At 51.5% G+C, this 20,412-nt stretch overlaps 1 protein-coding gene across 2 annotated transcripts in view; it reads right to left on the reverse strand.

The window, feature by feature from the left end:
- GRM4 (glutamate metabotropic receptor 4) overlaps positions 1 to 20,412 on the reverse strand; it is a 230,659-nt gene that overhangs the window by 17,914 nt on the left and 192,333 nt on the right. For both annotated transcript variants that reach the window (XM_050953023.1, XM_050953022.1), the window contains exon 10: positions 189 to 435. In XM_050953023.1, coding sequence (XP_050808980.1) covers positions 189 to 435 — 247 coding nt within the window. The remainder of the gene's footprint in view (positions 1 to 188; positions 436 to 20,412) is intronic.

The raw sequence follows: 20,412 nt of genomic DNA on the forward strand, positions 1-20,412 counted from the left end.
TGCTGACCCCTCTGCCCAGGGCTGAATGTCACCTGCAATGTGCTTTTCAAAGCAACAAGTTCATCCTTTTCACTGAGTCAAATGGAGCAGCCATAATCACCCACTGGCAGCCCACGCACCGCCAAGGAGCCTTGGCCCCGTTTCCTTGACAGTGGGGAAGGCTGGCCATGCAGCTGAGGGGACGTTACCTTGCGTTTCAAGATTTTCACACAGTTCTGATTTGGCTTCTCCATTGGGTCGGAAACCTCCCTTCTGAGTGAATTTGTTGGACATGGTGGCGGCCGTCACCACCGCTTTGAGGCTGCGTTTGCGCTTGGGGACGTTCTGCTCCGGGTGGAAGAGGATGATGTACACCTTGGGCATGTAGAGCATGCCCAGCGAGACGGAGGCGCTGAGGCTCACCGAGATGGTCAGCGTCATGGTCTGGATGTACATCTGGAAGACACAAGGTAATGCGCTCAGGCCTGCGAACCCCTTCCCAGACACGTTCATCCCCCCTCCCCTCTGCAACTGCCTCTATGTCAAGAAGCATCCAACTAGGGACAAAGACAACCAAGAGGAGAGGGGGAATGTGGATAAAAAGATGAAGGAGCAACCAATTGGGATTGGAAACGAGGAAGGATGGAGCAGATGGAGATCTGGAATAAGGCTAAATGGAAAGAAATAGGAGGGATGGAATGTCAAAGCAGGAAATGAACAATGAGATGGATACAAACATTAAAAGATGGCTGTTTTGATGGAAAGTAGGGCTACAGAGGATGTGGGGTGTACAGTTGGGAGGATAAAGGGAAAGGATGAAATGGAGAAGGATTTCTGCTGTCTAAAGTAAAGATCTTGCATTTGGGTGGATCTGTTTTTCATAACCACCTTTTACACGGCAGAGATTAGTCTTCAGGCTAAGGTCAGGAACAGGTCTCAAGTGCTCCAGTATAAACCTGGAGTAACTTAAGTGACTCAGCACAAATATATAAAATACAGGAAGCAGCCATATAAGCTTCCCCGCACACCCACCCATATGATCACCCCAACGTGCCTTAATGCTCTGGCAGGACTGCAGGTGAGCTTCCACAGAAGAGGCAACCAGAGGTGAAAGGCACCCTTACCAAACTGAGCCCTCCAGCTCTTCTCCAGAGCAGGACACAAGACATTTCAGCTTCCACTCCGCATGCCTGTGTTGTGTTATTCACTGGAGCTGCTGGAAGGGGGTGGGGCAGGGGAAGAGCTGTTGGGTTTAACCTAGAGATGGGATCAATCCACCCAATTAAAATGGGCATCTCCAGCGCTTTGCTGGAATGAGGGTATTAGCAGTGCTGGGGTGGGATCAGTACTTCCGTCACTTCACCACGGGAGTCAGCAATGTGGACTCTGGGGGATGCTGGGAGGAGAGGTTCTGCTGGCATGCAAATGGTTTCATTGCCCTGGGAACATGATTGCACCAACAGGTTAGCATCCCCAGGGCTTGGTTCATCACTTCAGAGGAATGGGGATAGGGGTGGGGCGGTCAGATCGAAATAGTTCAGCTATGAGGAGGAAATCATGGGGGGGGATACTTGAGCATCGAGTGGGAGTCAGGACTGAAATCATTATGTGATACTTTGGATGGGAGAAGACAGAGGTACAGATAGTTAATGTGTGCATCAAAACACAACATCATTTGCCTGTCACTGTGGGGGCCCCGGGCACAGGCACACCTCAGTCCCTTCTCTTCTCTGCCTGTGGCACAGAACAGTCTAGTCTCCTGAGGGCTGTCATTGGTTGGTCTAGTCTCCGTTGTCGGGTTTAAGGTGTAGGCGCTGGGGGATCTTGCTGACCTGTGATGTACAGGAGGTCAGACTGGATGATCTGGTGGTCCCTTCTGCTCTTAAACTTTGTGACTTGATCTGGCCTCATCTCAGGAGCTAGCGTGTAGGAAAACAATGTATCATTTTGCATGCTACTGACGAAGGCATGGTCGGGTAGCTACTGCAGGATTCTGGGCATCAGGACTCCAGGGTTCTATTCACATTTCCGCCACTGACAGGCTGTGTGATTGCAGGCAAGCCGTTTTCCACTCGCTGTACCTCCATTTCCCCCATCTGAAAAATGAGGCTTCTGATCCTGGAACTTCCCCACTCCTCTAAGCCACTTTGTGGTTGTCAGATACACTCTAGTAGTGCAACGGATCGCTGGCCAGAAACCACCAACAGCCCTCCCCGTACAGCATCAGTACAGACATAGCAAGCCGACTTGTCAAGGCATCAGTGGCAAACACAAAGTTTGGAAAGCCCTAGAATCACTCAAGAGAGAGACACAGAGTCCTTCCGCCCACACACCTCTATTGCACACATCCCCTCTTGGAACAAGACTCAAACCCATGTCTGCACATACCATTGGCAACAGATGGGGGCTCGGATACCCCTGCAAAGGGTATGGTATGGAAACCTGACTACAGAAACACATATATGTCCCTCCAGCATCCACATGCTCCCTTCTCCCTGTGCATATAGATGCAGCCCTGTCTTCTTTCAACAGGTAATTCTCATTCTCCAGCTCGCTCCTTTAGCCGTTGGAATGTTAGTCACATATTACATACTAACGTAGCCTTTCTGCAGTCAAAACTAATTTCACGCTCACTGTCCAGGACTAACGGTGACAGATGTTTTGCAAAATGAAAGCCCATTAATCTGACTGTAGAATAATCCATTTTTCTATGGAAAGGGCTTGGCAGGCGCCTTGTGAACTGGAGATGTGTCAATCAGTTGGCATTAAGAGGGGGAGCACCCACGTCTGGCCCTATCGCAACAAGGGGGCAGGTCCGGGCAACCTCATGGCACCCTGGTTACATGTCCCTCCTCACTGCTCAGTCCCCTTTTTGGCATCATCTTCTACTTTCATCTCCCCACCCCGACCACAGGTTCTGGATTTCAGGTCGGCTCCAGATTTGTTCCTGGCTGTGAACTCCAGTTGCTAACAAGGATTCAGACGATGCTCAAGGTGGCTTTTGAACTTCATCCTCTGGCTCAGCTGCGGCATGGTGTCTGCTTTATAATCATCGCTCATGTGGATTTTAACCCTGGCAATAGGCATGAGGGTTGACAGCACTTAGACAGTGCAGTCCTGGCTGATGGCCCATGGATTAGGGCACTAGCCTGGACTCAGGAGACCCAGCTGCAGTTCTCTGCTTTGCCATAGATTTCCTGGGAAACCTATGGCAACTCAGGGTGCGACTCACAAAAGTATTTAGGCACCTAACTCAATTAATGGGAGTTAGGTGCCTAAATACCTTTGTGAATCCCACCTTTAGCCTGTCTGAGACCGTTGTAGGGCTCTAGGAGTCAGGACTCCTGAGTTCTATTCCCATTTCTGCCACTGATAGGCTGGGTGATTATGGGCAAGTCATTTCCCCAGTCGCTCTATGCCTCAGTTTCTCCATCTGTAAAACCAGGTTAATAGCACTTCCCTATCTCACAGGGGTGTGGAGAGGAGATATACACTAAAAATTGTAAGGTGAACAAATATGACAGTAAAGGGGCTGTATAAGCACCTAAGAGAGAGAGATTAGCAGTGGCACTAGCTCACCTGCACTGATCTTTGACACTGTTTCAAACTGAGCTGGAGGGAGCCCCATATATGGGACAGAAAGGAGTTTGATGTCCATTCACTCCTCAGCTTCTCTTCTGAGACAGCCAGAGTGCGGGGAGGTGTTGCGAGTGAGCCTGGCTGCTAGGACATGCAATTTCCATCCAAAAGGGCCAAGAATTCCAAAATTCCCCAGGCTGTTAGAGCCCTGTCTGGCAGGATGCTTTGGAAAACTCACCCGGTTAGGAAAAATTCTGCTTCTCTCTCATATTTTCGCTGCCTCTCTTCCCCTCTTTTGGCTACTAAGGACAATTTTGCATGAAAAAAACATCTCCCATTTGTCTGGTCCCAAAGCAGGTTAGCAGACTGGATAGGCCAAGACTGACTCTCGCCCCTGGTATATAGAAAACCAATGCCCCAGCATGCCCTGGGGGCTGCCATACAGGTTGGGGGCTGCCATTTTCCAGTGTGATTTAAAAACAAGGTCCTGACCAGTCACGGTGATTACAGATCCCATGGTACTTTTCACAGCAGTACAGGCGTGAACCCTGTGTGTTGCCAGGATACCAGTTTACACTGGTGCCTACATTCTTCAGGAACAGGATGGATATGAGTCAACTCGTCTCAAATAGGGGCCTGCTCCATTTTTGATCACTACTGTCCTAGGTTAACACTGAACTGGTGACCAGATCCAGAGCGAGACTGGTGACAGGAATGGAATAATGCAGAACTTGGGGAGGAGGGGGAGTGAAAGCATCAGATAGTCATTTGGGTCAAAATTTTCACAAGTGGACATCAATTGTGGCTGTCTCAAACTGAGACATCTCAGGTGTGATTTTTGGAAGTGCTGAGACTCCCAGTGCCAACTGGATCCAAACATTCTCCCCTGGCTGCACTTTTTCTAAGGTTCTTGCTTTAGGCCCGCTCAGCCCACATCCTAGATCTTGCTGGCCAGACAGTCACTGACACTCCTTGTAGAACCTCCCCTAGAATCCTGGTGTCCTGACTGCCAGACAACTGCTCTATCAGACCCCAATCCCTGTGGACCAGAGAAGTTCAGCTGATTGCAACCAAAACCCTGCCATTCTAGCAATGTAGCCTGCGTGAGCCTCACCCCTGCTGAGCAACGTTACCCCACTGTGGGGGTCAGCAGAAGGGATGCATGCCTGCAGCAGGCTCCAGGTACCTGACAAGGTTTGCTAAGGTCTGGACAGATGTGGAGCGGTGGAGATCATCAGCTTTCATTAATGCTCCTCTTGGCTCTCTCATCCATAATTCTCCCTTCACGCTTGATGGATGCCTTTCAAAGGGGAGTCAGATCAGCAGAGATTCATTTTTGCTTCTCAGGCCTCCTGGGGCCAGAGTGCGGCAAACCTGCCACTCCATATTGTTGCTGCAAACAGACAGCTGCAGCGGTGACTGGTTTTTTTTCCCCCTCATTTTCTCTCCAGACTCAGACCCAGCACAAGCATCGTGGTGGAGGCAGAAATGCAGCAATTACCATGTTTCCTGCCGAGGCCTATATATCAACTCCCACCTGAATTTTAGACTCTTGGGTGTTCAGTGCAGATGAAAGGCACTGGAGGTTAGAATTACTCGGGCAGCCTCAGTACAAGCTTCCCACAACCAGTTCTTTTGGTGCACCTCTTTCTTGGTCTGCAGCACCCTGTTACCACTGAGCTCCCACATAGCTCTACCAATGCCCCCCAATCCTAACCCTCCCCCAACATGCCCTGGTTTTCCAGTCCCGGGCTGCCACACAGCTCTACCAATGCCCCTCAATCCTGACCAGCACTATCCCCTGCTGGCCCTCATTTAACACATACAGTTCTGCCAGTGCACCTCACTGTCGACAAACAACTCCCCCTAACCCTCATCCTGAGCAGAGCTGGCCTGCCATGTCTTTGAACAGTGTGCTGGTTTTTGCAGACTAACGTCCACTGGGGATTAGACAGAGACCCAGCAGACCCATTCTGTTTGTGACCCAAAACACAGTTCATGGACCAAACTTTCTGCTCTGAGTTACACAGGTGTGGAGCCAGACGCCATCAAGTCACTCTGGATGTACATCAGTTTAAGTGAGCTAAGAACCTGGCTTCAAATCATCAAGCACCCAGAAAGGCAGGCAGGTTGGAACTCGATAGCATCCGGACAGATGTTCCACATATCTAACTCATCAGTACGCGCTGGATCCCAAGTCCAGTGAGGCAAATGAGAAGACTCCAATTAATTTCAACTGGCTTGGGGTCAGATCATTGCAATAAAGGACAGGCCTGCTAAGGCAGCAAAGTATGTTGGCTAAGGGAGAAAGAACAGATCAAGATCAACACACAGGTTGGAGGGGGAAGTGAGACACTATACAAGTGTACTCAAAGTAACGAGGAGTGTGACTGATTTCCAGACGCTCTGAAAGACTTTCCCAGCGACTCATGAATCCCCGTGAGCTCTGATGATGCATATAATCCAATACTCTCTGAATGCCCCCACAGAAACACCGCAAACAACAACAACAAAAGGGGTCAGTACAAATTGCTACATGTGTCATGTACAAAAGGGGACCCATGTCGAGATGACTCGAGCATTATCTCTGCATTCCAGGCCCATGTTGGGCTGTTAGCAGCAATTAATAAAACAGGTAGGGGAAGGGGAAAACAAAAGGTTATTTGGATTCGCTAGCCATGAGGGACTCCAGCGGAAACAACAGCATAATGATTTCACTGCCAGCCAGGAGCTGGGCAGTTGGACCAGGCTGGCAGCCTTAAAGGGAGGCTGTCAAGACAGACATCATGGGCCACACCCCCACCTGCTGTAAATGGATGTAGCTCCATTGCAGGGAAAGAGTCAGACTGATTCCTCCAGCTGGCTTCAATGGATTTAATTCCATTGTTGCCCAGGGCCCTGATCCCCGGCTAGTATCAATCAATGTACGTTAGTTGCTGGTCTGACTCTATAAGCCACTTTCTGCTCATGCTTACCCCATTGCAAATCCCGATTCATCCCCTTAAAACCAAGGGGCCTGATTCTCCTCTCACCGGTGTAACTCCATCCACTCCAGTTTCACTTACACCAGTGAAAGCAAGAGCAGACGCAATAGATTTAGAGCAGTGTAACTGCGAGCAAAGTTTGCCCACCGGGACCAAATTTGTGCTTGGTGACACTTTCCATTGAGCTCAGGGATTCATTTGGCCCCGTATTGCTAATAGCTCCTTAGCCAACCCAGGTGAAAGGATTTTAAAGCTCTAACTAAAGAATCCCTTATGTTCTGGAACACTGTTTGCATCCACTCCATTTGGGGCAGCTGTGCTGGTCAACTCCATTTGCATTCAGAATCCTTAGGCCAAATCTTCAACACGTATAAATCAGTGTAGTGCCGCTGACCTTTCTCTCTGTTGACTTGCGGTGGCCAAGCCGGGGAACGCTGTTCTAGGAGAGCACATGTAGTTATGGAATTGTCAATATTGTTTTGTCTCCCATGCCATACCTCTCCTAACATTCGGTTTGCTTTTTTGAGCACCACTGTGCCTTGAGCAGAGGTTGTCATTGTGCTGGCCACAGCGATACCCTGGTCTTTTTCCTGAATGGTTACAGTTGCATTTAAGGCTCAGCAAAGTGCGGGACTAGTTCAAGCTATTCCCTCTAGCACACATCAACTTGCATTTGTCTCCTCTAGATTTCATCTCGTAGCCTGCTGCCCGTTCACCTAGCTTTATAAGAGCCCTCTGAAGCTCCCCACCATCCTCTCTAGCCTTGATCTACATCAGTAACTTTGTCTCCCCTTCCTGTTCACCTCCTTTTCCAGATCAATGATAAATATATTAAACACTGGACCTAGCACAGAACCTTGAGGCACCTTGCTGGTAACCTTTCTGCCATACTGGAAATTGACCACTAATTGCTAGCCTTTGTTCCCTGTCTGAGCCTGTTTCTGATCCACGACAGTACTTTGCTTCCCACTCCATGACAACTTAGCTTCCTTAATAGCCTTTTGGGAGGAACTTTGTCCGAGGCTTTTAAAAAGCTATATCTTCCAACTTTAAAAAGCTATATCTTCCAATTGTTATGATGACACACGCAAAGAACTCAGACCCCTCTCTGGCATAGGACAATATAGATCATGACCAGCCCCTTGAGTTGCACGTTGAAGCAAATAGGCAGCCAGTGCACAGATCAGGGCACCAGTGTCTTGTGCTCAGAGTGACTCAGCCCACAGAGATGAGTGGATGCGGTTGCTGCATTGAGCCAGCCAAAGCTGGTCTGGGCTCTTTTGAAGTGCAACCCGGAAGACTGCGTATTGAGTTGATCCAGCCTGGGGCTTTTAAAGGACTGGAACACTACAGTGAGGTCAGCCAAGTCACAGCCTGCAGATGAGTCGCAGATAAAACAATCACATTATGGGTCAGTCCATGAGGATCCAAGAGCTGCACTGAATCCAGTACGACACCAAGGCTGCAAAGCCTCTGAGTGACTTACCAAGAGCAGGTGCAGCCCACCCTTCCAGAGCGGTTCTCAACCCAACGTCCTGAACTGGTGCCAGGGGGTTACGACCACCATGCCCCTCCCACATTGTTAAATGGGAGCATGAGCCTGGCTAGGTGGGCAGGGGTGTATCCCCCTGTATGGAAAAAGTGGAGAACCATTGCTCTAGGGAACATGTCTAGTGGTTAAAGCGGGAAACCTGGGTTCTGTTCCCAACTCTGCAGCCCAGCTCTGCGCCTCAGTTTCCCCACCTGTGCAATGAGGATAAGATCCTGACCTACCTCCCAAGGGGAGCATGAAACTGGGTTAATTAAAGGGAGAGCCACAGAGGGAGCCTATGGGAGAGCTGGGAATGGCACCCCACCTATATCTACCACCCATATGTTTGTATGATGACCGTGTGGTTCAGAGCTACCTTACCTAGGGGCCTGAGATCTTTTGATGTGCCTGCCTACATCATCCTCTATGTATCCAATAAGTGCTGGCTGCACCCAAGGAGGTGAGAGAGCAAAGGATCCCATCTCTGATCCCATCCCAGACCATGATGTAGTTTAGAGCAGCCTCAGGGATAGTCTAAATTAGATCAGGCCCTCCCAAGGGTCATTAATGCAGCCAGGGATCATTGCACCACAAAGGCACCCCAGCCATGCCCCTTCCTTCTGGTCACTTCTCCTGGGCCAGAGCCTGCGAAGGGGGTAGCCAGGTCAGTTAAGCAGAAACGGCACCAAAAGTCCACACAGCAACCCAGCCACTGGGAACATTCAAACAGCCATGTCCTCTATTTTCGCCTGGCTCAGCCCTGTTCTCCTTCCCCTTCCTCCCCTGTGCTCTCTTCACTCAGCCTAAGCCTCTTGTCTGGCTGCTGCCCCATCCCATTCTGCCCTGCACCCTTGCCAGCCCCCGGGCCTTTCTCCAGGTTGCACTCCCCTCCACAACCCTATCTGCCGTACCATCTCCCGCATTCCACAAACCACCCTTTTCTAGGGGGCCCGAAGCTATGAGCCTCTTAAACCTTTACACACAGAGAACATTAGAAACAAACAGCAACAAAATGATGTTGCCTCCAAGCCATGAGCACCAGCCTCCTCAGGGCTTGAGCTAAAGCCCACTGACTTCAATAGAAGTCTTCCCATTGGCTTCAACAGAGTCTAGATCCAAACCTAAGTGGCTGCATAATCCCCCTGCACACTTCTTGGTCACGGAGTCATAGATTTTAAGGCTAGAAGGCAGCATTGTGTCTGACCACCTGAAGAACACAAGTCACATCACTTCCCTGAATTAATTCCTGCTTCAGGCCCAATAGCAATGGTTAAACGAAAATAGTCTTTTAGGAAAAACATCCAATCTGGATTTTAAAACTTCCAGCGATGGAGAATTCTCCACAAACCCTGGTAAGTTGTGCCAATGGTTAATTACCCTCCCTGCTAAAAAATTCCTCCTTATCTCTAGTCTGAGCTTCAGATTCCAGCCACTGGCTCAGCTCCCATAGTTCCCATCGCCTGGCCAACTGCACAGCACCCATCTCTGGTGCTGCTAATCTGCTGCCTGTCACCAGCACTCAATTCACTTTAAAAACTGCAGAGTAGTCAGATGGCCTCAGATCTAGTGTAAATGGGTGCAACACGTGGGAGGTCAAGTGGGGACACAGGCATGGTAGGAGGTTGAGCCAGGGGAGCTAATAAGTGGAACAAGCAGTTAAATCTCCGTGGGATGCTTTTACATTGATACCCATCCATCAAATCCTTTGTATCATTACCCCTCTGTACCCATCCCCTAGGCATTCTATCTTGGGGCTCTGGTGATATGGACAAGCCATGTGAGAGTCCCATTCATCATTTCATTACTCCTTGACAGAACAAGGAGTAATGGTATCAAGGTGCAGTGGGGGAGGTTTAGGTTGGATATTAGGAAAAACTTTTTCACTAGGAGGGTGGTGAAGCACTGGAATGGGTTACCTAGGGAGGTGGTGGAATCTCCTTCCTTAGAGGTTTTTAAGGTCAGGCTTGACAAAGCCCTGGCTGGGATGATTTAGTTGGGGATTGGTCCTGCTTTGAGCAGGGTGTGGGACTAGATGACCTCTTGAGGTCCCTTCCAACCCTGATATTCTAGGATTCTATGATTCATTTCACCAAGAGCCCTTGTGAAACAAACAAGTGGCCACATTTTATCCTCTTCTCTCCATCTGTGAAAGCAAATGTGATAAACAGAGAAATTTACAATGACTCCGCTCTTCAGCTTCTGCCTTATCAGAACAGGAAATTGTCTCATTCTTTAGTGCTCTATTATTGCTATTTCTGTAATCCACTGGGATCTGCAGGGATAAGAGGCTCCTTTGAGAAAGGGCTCGGGAACTTGTTATAACAATATGCCTCCTCCATCCAAAATTGTAGACACAGGGTGGCGGGGAGGGGAAGTAAAAAAAAAATTGAGATCTCATCTGATTCCTTCAGTAGAAAACAATGAGCCAGCCTTGCTCGCATAACTCCAATGGGACTTGAGCACAGATGCTTTGAGGGAGCGACTAGGGTTTAATCTCAGCCACTGGCAGCAAAACACCCGCATCCACCATGAAGACATTTTAACGGCGCATCCTTAGATCTGGGGGGGCGCTATATTATTTGTGTTGTGGTAGCACCTAGAGGCTTCATCTAAGATCAGGGCTCTGCTGTGCAAGGCACTGTTTGTATACCCCCCCTAAGAGATGGTCCCCTCTACCCCAATGGGTTTACAATCAGAACAGATGAAGGATTATCATCCCCAGAGGCACATGAATGCTAAGTGATGTGCCTAAGGTCACATGGGGAATCCATGGCAGAGCTAAGAACTGAACCCCTGTTTCCCAGGCCAGCACTGTAACCTCAAAGCATCCTTTCTCTCAGCTTCCTCATCTGACAGTAGTAGACTCCAGTTCCACCATCTATACCTGCAACGGAGAGCCCAAGGTTGAACCAGCATTCTCAATAAGCTTCGGTTTAGCATGCAGAATGGCAGAGGCCTAGATCCACAGACAGATGGGCAGAGGGCTCAGGTGTGATACCGCCTGTGCGGAGCAACTGCTGCTATGTACAAGCACTGGGTGCAGCTGGGGAACCCAAAGGATCACACGGCCAGGCAAGGCAGAGCAGAGAGCTGTGAGGAGCAGGCTCCAGGTTCACGTGCTGTTTGACAGATGCAAAGATAAGACGGAAAGAACGTCTTTGTTTAAACACAAGCTCCCATGGACAAGAGCTCGCCGGCTGTCACTCCGAACTTGAACAGAACTCCATGACTCCGAGGGACAGCCCAAAAAGCTTCATTAACATTTTTTGCCCAGTTGGGCCCAGGAGCATGCAGAAGACCGGTCTACACGCGTCTTCCGCCCCCAGATGCAGAGCAAAGAGATGCAGGGCCCGGTTTCTCACCTGGGTGTAATGATGGGGAAAGCAGAGTTCCGGGGGAGGAGACGGGAGGAGACTCAGGCCCCTCGGATGTTTGGAAATGCTCAGGGAAGTGCTGGTGCAGCATCTGAAATTCAAAGTGCTTTATCTGAGGAAGCAAAGGGAATGTCGGCCCCTGCCGGGGTTTAGAGATGAAATTAAAGCAGGGGGAGAGGGACTGTCAAAGAGATGCCAATTTGGACCATCTTCCGACTGGGATTGTCAAACGGAAACTGAGAGAGTTAGGCCCCCTGTCTTCCTTCATCTCCTGTGGAAATATCAAGTTAGCCCCCCTGCCCGCCCTTATGGCAGCTTGGCATACAGCTGCTGTAGAATCTCCATACCAAGCAGGTGCGTCCCAGAGCCGACCGTCCCCAGCAGGGGAGTGCATGCATGAAGGAAACGGTTCTCTTACAGGTCAGTGGCTGCAGAGGGAGTGGGCACACTTTGACGAGAAGGGCGGCTGTGTTGTCTCCAAAGGGAGCTGGGAACAGCATGGTGCTAGCCTCTAATCAGCTTGTTAGCAGCCTGAGCACTGAAGAGCCCTGCACGGTACAAGCCCCTAAGGGGAGGGGAGCCTTCTTGTCGAATTGCTACTTGACAGCCAGCTTTTGGCAGCCCTAAATTATCCCATGACAAGTGGCAGTGAGGAGGTGAGCAACCTTGCGCATAATCTACAATCATTATCATTTCCATCTTTATTACCTACAGTGTGCCGAGCACATTACGGCAGCTTTAAGGGCGCTTTTGTTTTGCAATAATTCCTTAAGAAACCTGCTTTCATGTTAGTATCTCCCCTGCCAGCTCATCAAAATGGAAATGCTGCTCAAGGCTCCATTTATTTTCTTTAATTCGCGTTCCTACTTTTAACCGGAGCAGCTGGGCTTGGTAGCAAATCTCACCTCTGGTACCTCGTGCTGGAAGGTTTAAATAGCCTGGCGGGGTTTGGGTTCATCTGCACACTCTGGTGCCCTGGTAGGTGCCATCTCCTCTGGAGGGATGTTTAAGCACATGCACCAGAGAAAAGGATCTCCATTGAAGAGCTCATGGCAGGTTTCAAAAGGACTGCAGGGACAAGCCCGGTGCCCAGAGCTGGCATTCCTCCGCAATGTAACAGGTTCTAACGTCCAAGCCTTCAAGGAGCCATTACTGAGTACAAGGCGCCACTGTGTCTCCCTACACAAGTGCTACTCCACCACAACAGCTGGCATGAAGGTCAGCCAGGAAGGCATGTTCTAGCACTTCCCTGAGTGTAGGCTCTGGATCAAGGGAGATTCCTCCGCCGGTCCACTCTGGTGCAACAACCATCACCAGCAATTCCCAGAAAGTCCGCAGAAGCCTCTGCAATGGGGAGTGAACGCAGCACATCGTGGCACATGCAACATCTTCAGAAGAGCACACAGAGCTGGGAGAGCAGAGGCCTGAGAGGGGAGTGGAGCAGGTGGACCCTGCAGTAAGAATCAGTGAGGGTAACAGCAATATGATGGGAGGAGCAGGCCTGAATCTATTACCTATCACACCTCTGCCTATCATCTCCAGCCCTGGGAAGTGCCCTGAGATACTATCGGGTACAAAAGGAACCGAGAAAAGACCAGGCCCGATTAAGCTTCCCACTCCTGCAAGAGGGAATCCAAGATGGCAGCCAGGAGAGAAGAAAGTGAGATAGGGAAGGGCTCATCCATCATAGATTTCAGAGGGACGACAGCGTAAAGGTTCATTGTCACAGACCACAAGCTGGGACAGGGAGTGTTAGTGGTGGTAACTTTGAAACTGGACTTCTTTTCTGGCTGGGAGAGGGAATTTGGTCAGCTCTATGGACAGTGATGTTCTTTATCAAATTCAGGATGCTCATTCTCACTTCATTACAAAGGATGTTTCTTTAGAGCTAACTTTATGATGAGAAAGTTGATACCATCAATAGAGAAATACAGAGATGCCATGGACAGATAGATACTATGCAGAAACCATCCACAGAAGCTGTGGACAGACATCCAGATAGACAGACGCCATTATAGACAGAAACCTTAGATACACAGATACTCTATTACATGTACACACACCATCAATAGGTAGAGAGATACCTAGACAGATAGCTCGCTAGACATATAGATAGATACTATCAATATATGCTGTAGACAGACACAGACACCTAGACTAGCCAGACAGATGCAACTGACAGACACCATACAGATACCGACGATAGATGCTGCAGACAGACAGACAGGCACCTAGATAGCTAGACAGACAGATAATTACAATCTCAATTTTTCATTTTCAATAGCATTTCTCACCCACACTGCTGACACAGTGACACTGCTAGAGGATAATAGGCACCCAGAATCATAGACACAGCTATTGAAAATGTGACACTCCACCACAGAGAAGAATTCTAGGTTTCTAGTATCACACAGAGTGTAGTGAATGCTGATCAGTGCCTCCTTTTTGATATCCCTCCCACCGCACATAGTACTGCTCAATGACATTAATAACCATTGGTTATTGCAGTACATCATAGTACTGGAATTAAAGATGAGCAACCAGGCCTAGATCATCTCCCCAAGATGAACAGAGCAGAATATCGGAAGCAACACACACTTTCATAACTAACAATACTCCTCGTTAACCACAGTCCTTTGAGAATATGATTCACAAGACTGGTCTGTCTGTCCTGCTTCTATCTACACTGACTGCACAGTTGCTTTTAACATCATGTTAGTCAGAAGGGCTCCTTGGAGTCATGGCCTGACACCACCTAATTTGCTACTGTAGACAAGGCCCAGGAGTGATGGTGAGTGGAGCAAGAGGGTTAAGTTTTCCGCACGCCCTGTTTCCTGCTACAAGATGTGCTCTCTCCCCCATGACAGCCAAGAGGAGGAATTTGTCACAGGAGCTTGTGTTGCCAAAACACACAGGTGTTAATTAAAATCACAGCAACCCAGTAATCCAGTGAGAAGCAGCAGAGTCAAGGGGCTGTTTTTCTTTTCCTCTTTGTCTCTCTCCCCAGATCTCTTGGGCTGGTAATGCCAAGAGTGTCACTGTTACGCAACTTCTCTGTTTTTCAGTGAGTTTACTGCTGGGCAGAGGCGCCCGACTGGCAACCCTGGAGCCCTCTGTTTATACACAGGGCGTGGCCGGTGGCATTGCAAGATTCCCGGGCATACCCAGTGCCTTGAAACTATCCAGTGAGTCAGATGGGGGTGCTTATTGCACAGAAGTTGGGGCAGGGAAGGGAAGAAGAGAGGATGAATGGAAGCAGAAGAGGACCAGGCAGAGAAGAGGTAGATCCAGGTTCTGCTCCCACTGTCTCCTGGCGTGACCTCGGCCAACTCGCTTAGGGTCTGGCTCCACTTCCAGCTGGAGACAACAATCCCAGCTTAATGAGACGCACTACTCTGATCGAACTAGCCTGCTAAAAATAGAGGGGTGGCCATGGTGGGCTGAGCAGCAGGAGGGGCTAGCCACCCCAAGCAGGATCCCATCCAACAGGCTGGCATGTATTTGGGGTAGCTCACCCCTTCTTTTCCCAGGGCTACCCTTCTGCTTCTAGCACAGTAGCCCACTCAGAGAGAATGCAGGCGTGTCTCCTCAAGCCGGAAGGGACACCTCCACTCCTAGTGCAGATGCAGCCTAAATCTCTCGCTGCCTCAGTTCCCCATCTGTACAACCAGGAGAGCGGTCCTTCTATGGTCTGTCTTGTCCATTTAGATTTTCAGCTTTCACGGAGAGACAGTCCCTGCCCTGGGGGTATGTACAGGACCCAGCACAATGGGGCTAGGCACCAGCAGAACACAAACAAGTCATCCCAGTTAGAGAGCAGAGAAGAGGAGCTAAGGGTCTCATTCTCATCTCCCATTTGAACAGAGTGAGGAGAGACCAGGCTCTGTGGGTCCATCCATTCCTTGACCTGTCTGTTGAAGCTGCCAGTCACAAGGGTGGCTACTGAAAGTGGACACTTGGCCTTTAGATGCTGGGCTGAGACCTGACTCCTGGGTGGCTATTTGCACTTGTGCTGGAGAGTTACGAGATCCTTTGGGTATGGGAGGTGGCATGTTTCCAATGCCCCACACTTAGTGTTAGGAGGACATAGCTCATCTCCAGGCTGAGCTTAATACCAGCCAAACAGGACAGTATTTACCTAACACCGGCTGGGAATCTCCCCAGGATTCCCAGCAGAACCACCAGCCATTAACTGTGTTTCCAGAAATGAGGTTACTCTGGGACTGAGGCAATGGGGGGCAGCCAGAACACATGTAGCAGCAGGACACCTAGCCCCCTTACAGCTTCTGCTCAGAGACTCAGCATCCTGGCAATGGCAGCAGTCACTACCAGCGGCACATCCCATTTCTAAGCACCAGGGACATGAACAACAGTCCGGGAGATGTTGAGTCACCCCCACCCTCCGAGAGGCTCAGGCTGTAGCAGCTCGTCCTTTTAGCTCTGGAGATCCCAAGCTCAATCCTCTCTGTATCAGCCAAAATGGCAGCCATCATATGAGTAGGGGCTCATCCAGCCAGGGAGGGGGACCTATAACACACGTTCACCAGTGATGAACCAGTCCATTCGGAGGGCATATATAGGTTGGGTAGGGGGGCCTTTGCATCTGGCTTTGGTCAGTGTTAGGGCAGCAGGGTATATTATGGGCACTGCCAATAACTATGGGGGTGAGGACACAGCCATGAACCATCTGGGAGATCTCCCACTGTCACAGAGTGTGGGGGAGTCCGGCCCTGCACCCCTCTTCCTGGGACCCACAGTGACTCTCAGCCAGCCAGTAAAACAGAAGGTTTATTGGACAACAGGAACACAGGTTACAGCAGAGCTTGCAGGCACAGTCAGGACCCCTCCACCGAGTCCTTCTGGGCTTTCAGGGTGCTTGGATCCTAGCTAGGATACCCTGAATTCCGCCCACACAGCCCCAAGCCCAAACTCAAACTGCTTCCCTCCTGCCACTCCCTTCCTTTTTCCCCTTCCCGGGCAAAGGTGTTGACCTTTCCCCTCCCTTACCTAGCTCAGGTTACAGGCCCTGGCATCGTCCATCCCCTAAAGTCCTCCCCTGCTCTCCCACTCCCCACACAGACAGTCCCTACTGCATCACATCTCTCCCCCCTTCGAGACTGAACTGAGCGGGGTCACTCTGCCCAGTGACCTGGGGAAGCTCAGGGCCCCCTCTCCGGGACAACGCATCCGCTGTCAGGTTGGCACTTCCTTTCACATGGACCACGTCCATGTCATAGTCCTGCAGGAGCAGGCTCCACCTCAGGAGCTTGGCGTTGGCTCCTTTCATCTGGTGCAGCCAGGTCAGGGGAGAGTGGTCGGTGTACACGGTGAAGTGTCGCCCAAAGAGATATGGCTCTAGTTTCTTAAGGGCCCACACCATGGCCAGGCATTCCTTCTCGATGGCTGCGTAGCTTTGTTCCCGGGGTAGCAGCTTCTTACTCAGGTACACGATGGGGTGTCTCTCCCCCTTTTCATCCTCCTGCATTAACACTGCCCCCAGTCCCGTGTCTGAGGCATCAGTGAACACCATAAAGGGTTTGTCAAAATCTGGGTTTGCCAGAACTGGGCCACTAACCAGAGCCTCCTTCAGCGCCCGGAAAGCCTCCTGGCACTGCTCAGTCCAGATCACCTTGTCTGGCTTCCCCTTTTTGCATAGTTCAGTGATGGGGCCGGCTATGGCACTAAAGTGGGGCACGAACCTTCGATAGTACCCCGCCATCCCAATAAAGGCCTGTACCTGCTTTTTGGTTTGGGGAGCAGGCCAGTCTCTGATCACCTCCACCTTGGCTGGTTCCGGCTTCAGGCAGCCGCTCCCCACCCGATGGCCCAGGTAAGATACTTCGGCCATCCCCACCTTGCACTTCTCAGCCTTTACGGTTAACCCAGCCTTTCGGAGTCGGTCTAGGACTTGTTTAACCTGGGACATGTGGTCCTCCCAGGTCTGGCTGAAGATGCAGATGTCGTCAATATACGCCACGGCAAAACTCTCCATCCCCCTCAGTAGCTGATCCACCAGGTGCTGGAAGGTGGCTGGCGCTCCCTTGAGGCCGAAGGGCAGGGTCAGAAACTCATAGAGCCCCAGAGGGGTGATAAAGGCCGATTTCAGCCTGGCATCTGCGTCCAGCGGCACTTGCCAGTAGCCTTTGGTAAGATCCATAGTGGTGAGGTACCGAGCACCTCCTAGCTTGTCTAGGAGCTCGTCAGGCCTGGGCATAGGGTAGGCATCAGATACGGTGATGGCATTGAGCTTTCGATAGTCCACACAGAACCGGATTGACCCATCCTTCTTGGGGACTAGCACCACTGGCGAGGCCCAAGGGCTGGAAGACGGCTGGATCACCCCCAAAGCCAGCATGTCCCTGACCTCTCTTTCAAGATCCTGGGCAGTTTTACCAGTGACCCGAAAAGGGGAGCATCTTATAGGGGGATGTGACCCAGTCTCCACCCGGTGGACAGTCAAATTAGTGCGTCCAGGCTGGTTGGAAAACAGCTGTCGGTACAGATGCAGCACCCCTCTGATCTCAGCGTGCTGGCCCGGGGTCAGTTGCTCAGAGAGGGGAATCGCCTCCAGGGGGGGACCAGCTTTTGTCCCAGGGAATAGATCCACTAAGGGGTCATCTCCCTGCCCGACTGTCCACAAATTGGTCGGCCAGCTGGCCTGCATGCTGCGGGTTCTCCGGCTTCTGGTCCATCAACCACAGCCTCAGGTCGGACGGGCACTGCTCGTACAGGTGCTCCAGTATAAATAGGTCAAGCAGGTCCTCTTTAGTTTGGGCCCCAGCTGTCCACTTGCGAGCATACCCCTGCGCCCGGTTGACCAGTTGTAGGTATGTAACCTCACGGGTTTTACGCTGGCTCCGGAACTTTTTCCGGTACATCTCAGGAGTCAGCCCAAACTCGCGGAGCAGGGCCTGTTTGAACAGTTCGTAGTCCCCTGCCTCCGCCCCTTTCAGTCGGCTGTACACCTCCACGGCTGTGGAGTCCAGTAAGGGGGTGAGAACTGCAATCCTGTCTGCAGGGTCAACCCTGTGCAGCTCGCAGGCATTCTCAAAAGCCGTCAGGAAGGTATCTATGTCCTCCCCCTCCTTACGCCGGGGCAGCAAGTGCTTATCAAAGCTCTTTGTAGGCTTGGGTCCCCCCTCACTCACCGCAGCCGGGGCCTCACTGCTCCTCAGCCGGGCCAGGTCCAGCTCATGTTTACGCTGTTTCTCCTTCTCCTCCCACTCACGCTGGCGCTGGTTCTCCTCATGTTTACGCTGGTTCTCCTCATGTTCACGCTGTTTCGCCTTCTCCTCCAGCTCATGTTCACGTTGTTTCGCCTTCTCCTCCAGCTCTCGCCTCTTTAACTCGAGCTCCTCCCGTCTCAGCTCCCTTTCATATTCCAGCCGCATCCGCTCCACGGATGCCGAGCGTTGCCGGGAGGATCCCCTGCTGGGGGGTGGGCTTCGCCGGGCGGATCCCCTGCTGGCCGGGGGTGTCACGGTGCCCTCGGTATACACTGGGCTTCTCCCCGCCCTTCCTCTACGCCTAGGAAGGGGGGGTCTCGGGAAGCCCTCGTCTGCCGGTTGACCACTCCCGGCAGGGACAGTCACTGGTGCCTGCGCTGCATCTTCTCGGCTGCTTCCCTCAGAGACAGGGCTCCGTTCATTCATGCGGTCTCCCTGCTCCAGCTGGGAAATCAGCTGGTCCTTGCTGAGCCTCCCTGGGTGCAGCCCCCTCTGCTTACACAGCTCCACCAGGTCACACTTGCGCCGCTTGGCATACATCTTCCTGCTGGCCACTCACAGGCCGGGGTGCTCGCCGCTCCCCACGGTTTCCAGGGGGACCCCTAGTGCACCAGCCCTTCTTGAGGTCACCACCTCTCTGCCAGGGTCGAGCTGCAGACTCCTCCGCCCCTGGGACCACTCGCTGCAATCCCCCGGGGGACCCTGTTACTGCAAAGTCCTTCTCACTGGGCACACACTCCCAGGGGTTAACCACCCCTTCGTTTTACTGCTCCCCAGTCACTTACTGCAGGAAGCGCCGTCCACGGGGTGCAGTATATCCCACCGCTGCCACCAGTTGTCACGGAGTGTGGGGGAGTCCGGCCCTGCACCCCTCTTCCTGGGACCCACAGTGACTCTCAGCCAGCCAGTAAAACAGAAGGTTTATTGGACAACAGGAACACAGGTTACAGCAGAGCTTGCAGGCACAGTCAGGACCCCTCCACCGAGTCCTTCTGGGCTTTCAGGGTGCTTGGATCCTAGCTAGGATACCCTGAATTCCGCCCACACAGCCCCAAGCCCAAACTCAAACTGCTTCCCTCCTGCCACTCCCTTCCTTTTTCCCCTTCCCGGGCAAAGGTGTTGACCTTTCCCCTCCCTTACCTAGCTCAGGTTACAGGCCCTGGCATCGTCCATCCCCTAAAGTCCTCCCCTGCTCTCCCACTCCCCACACAGACAGTCCCTACTGCATCACACCCACCCATGCCCACTTTGTCTGAACACAACAGCAGCCAGATTCCTGATTTGCTGGGATGCTCAGACTAGGGAGAGGGTTGTGATACCCATCGATTGTGGGAGCAGGAATCTTCAGGTGCCAGGGAGAACCTTGCCCGGCTATCTCACTCACCCAGGCTCTGCCTCCGTCAGACTCCCTGCATCCTGGGCCGGAGTCCAACTTCAGCCAGCCCAGCAGGACTCACACTGCCTGGCTTTCAACATAGCCTTGTCTGACAGGGCGTAGATGGGAGGGGGGATGAGAGAGAGAGAGAGAGAGAATATTGGGGAAGAGAAAGTAATAAAGAGAGACACACAGGGAGAAGGAAACAGGGGAGTGAAAGAAGAGCACAAGAAAGATGTCATGAAAGACAGAAGGTGCCGGGGGAAAGGAAGACAGAGCAAGAGTGAGAACCAGCAAAGGCAGTGAGTTCACTCTAGTCTGGCAGGTCTCCAGTGGGAGGGGGGCTCCCTTACCCACTGGGATC

The sequence above is a fragment of the Gopherus flavomarginatus genome, chromosome 5 (genome assembly GCF_025201925.1).
Source record: "Gopherus flavomarginatus isolate rGopFla2 chromosome 5, rGopFla2.mat.asm, whole genome shotgun sequence".
NCBI classification, from domain to species: Eukaryota; Metazoa; Chordata; order Testudines; family Testudinidae; genus Gopherus; species Gopherus flavomarginatus.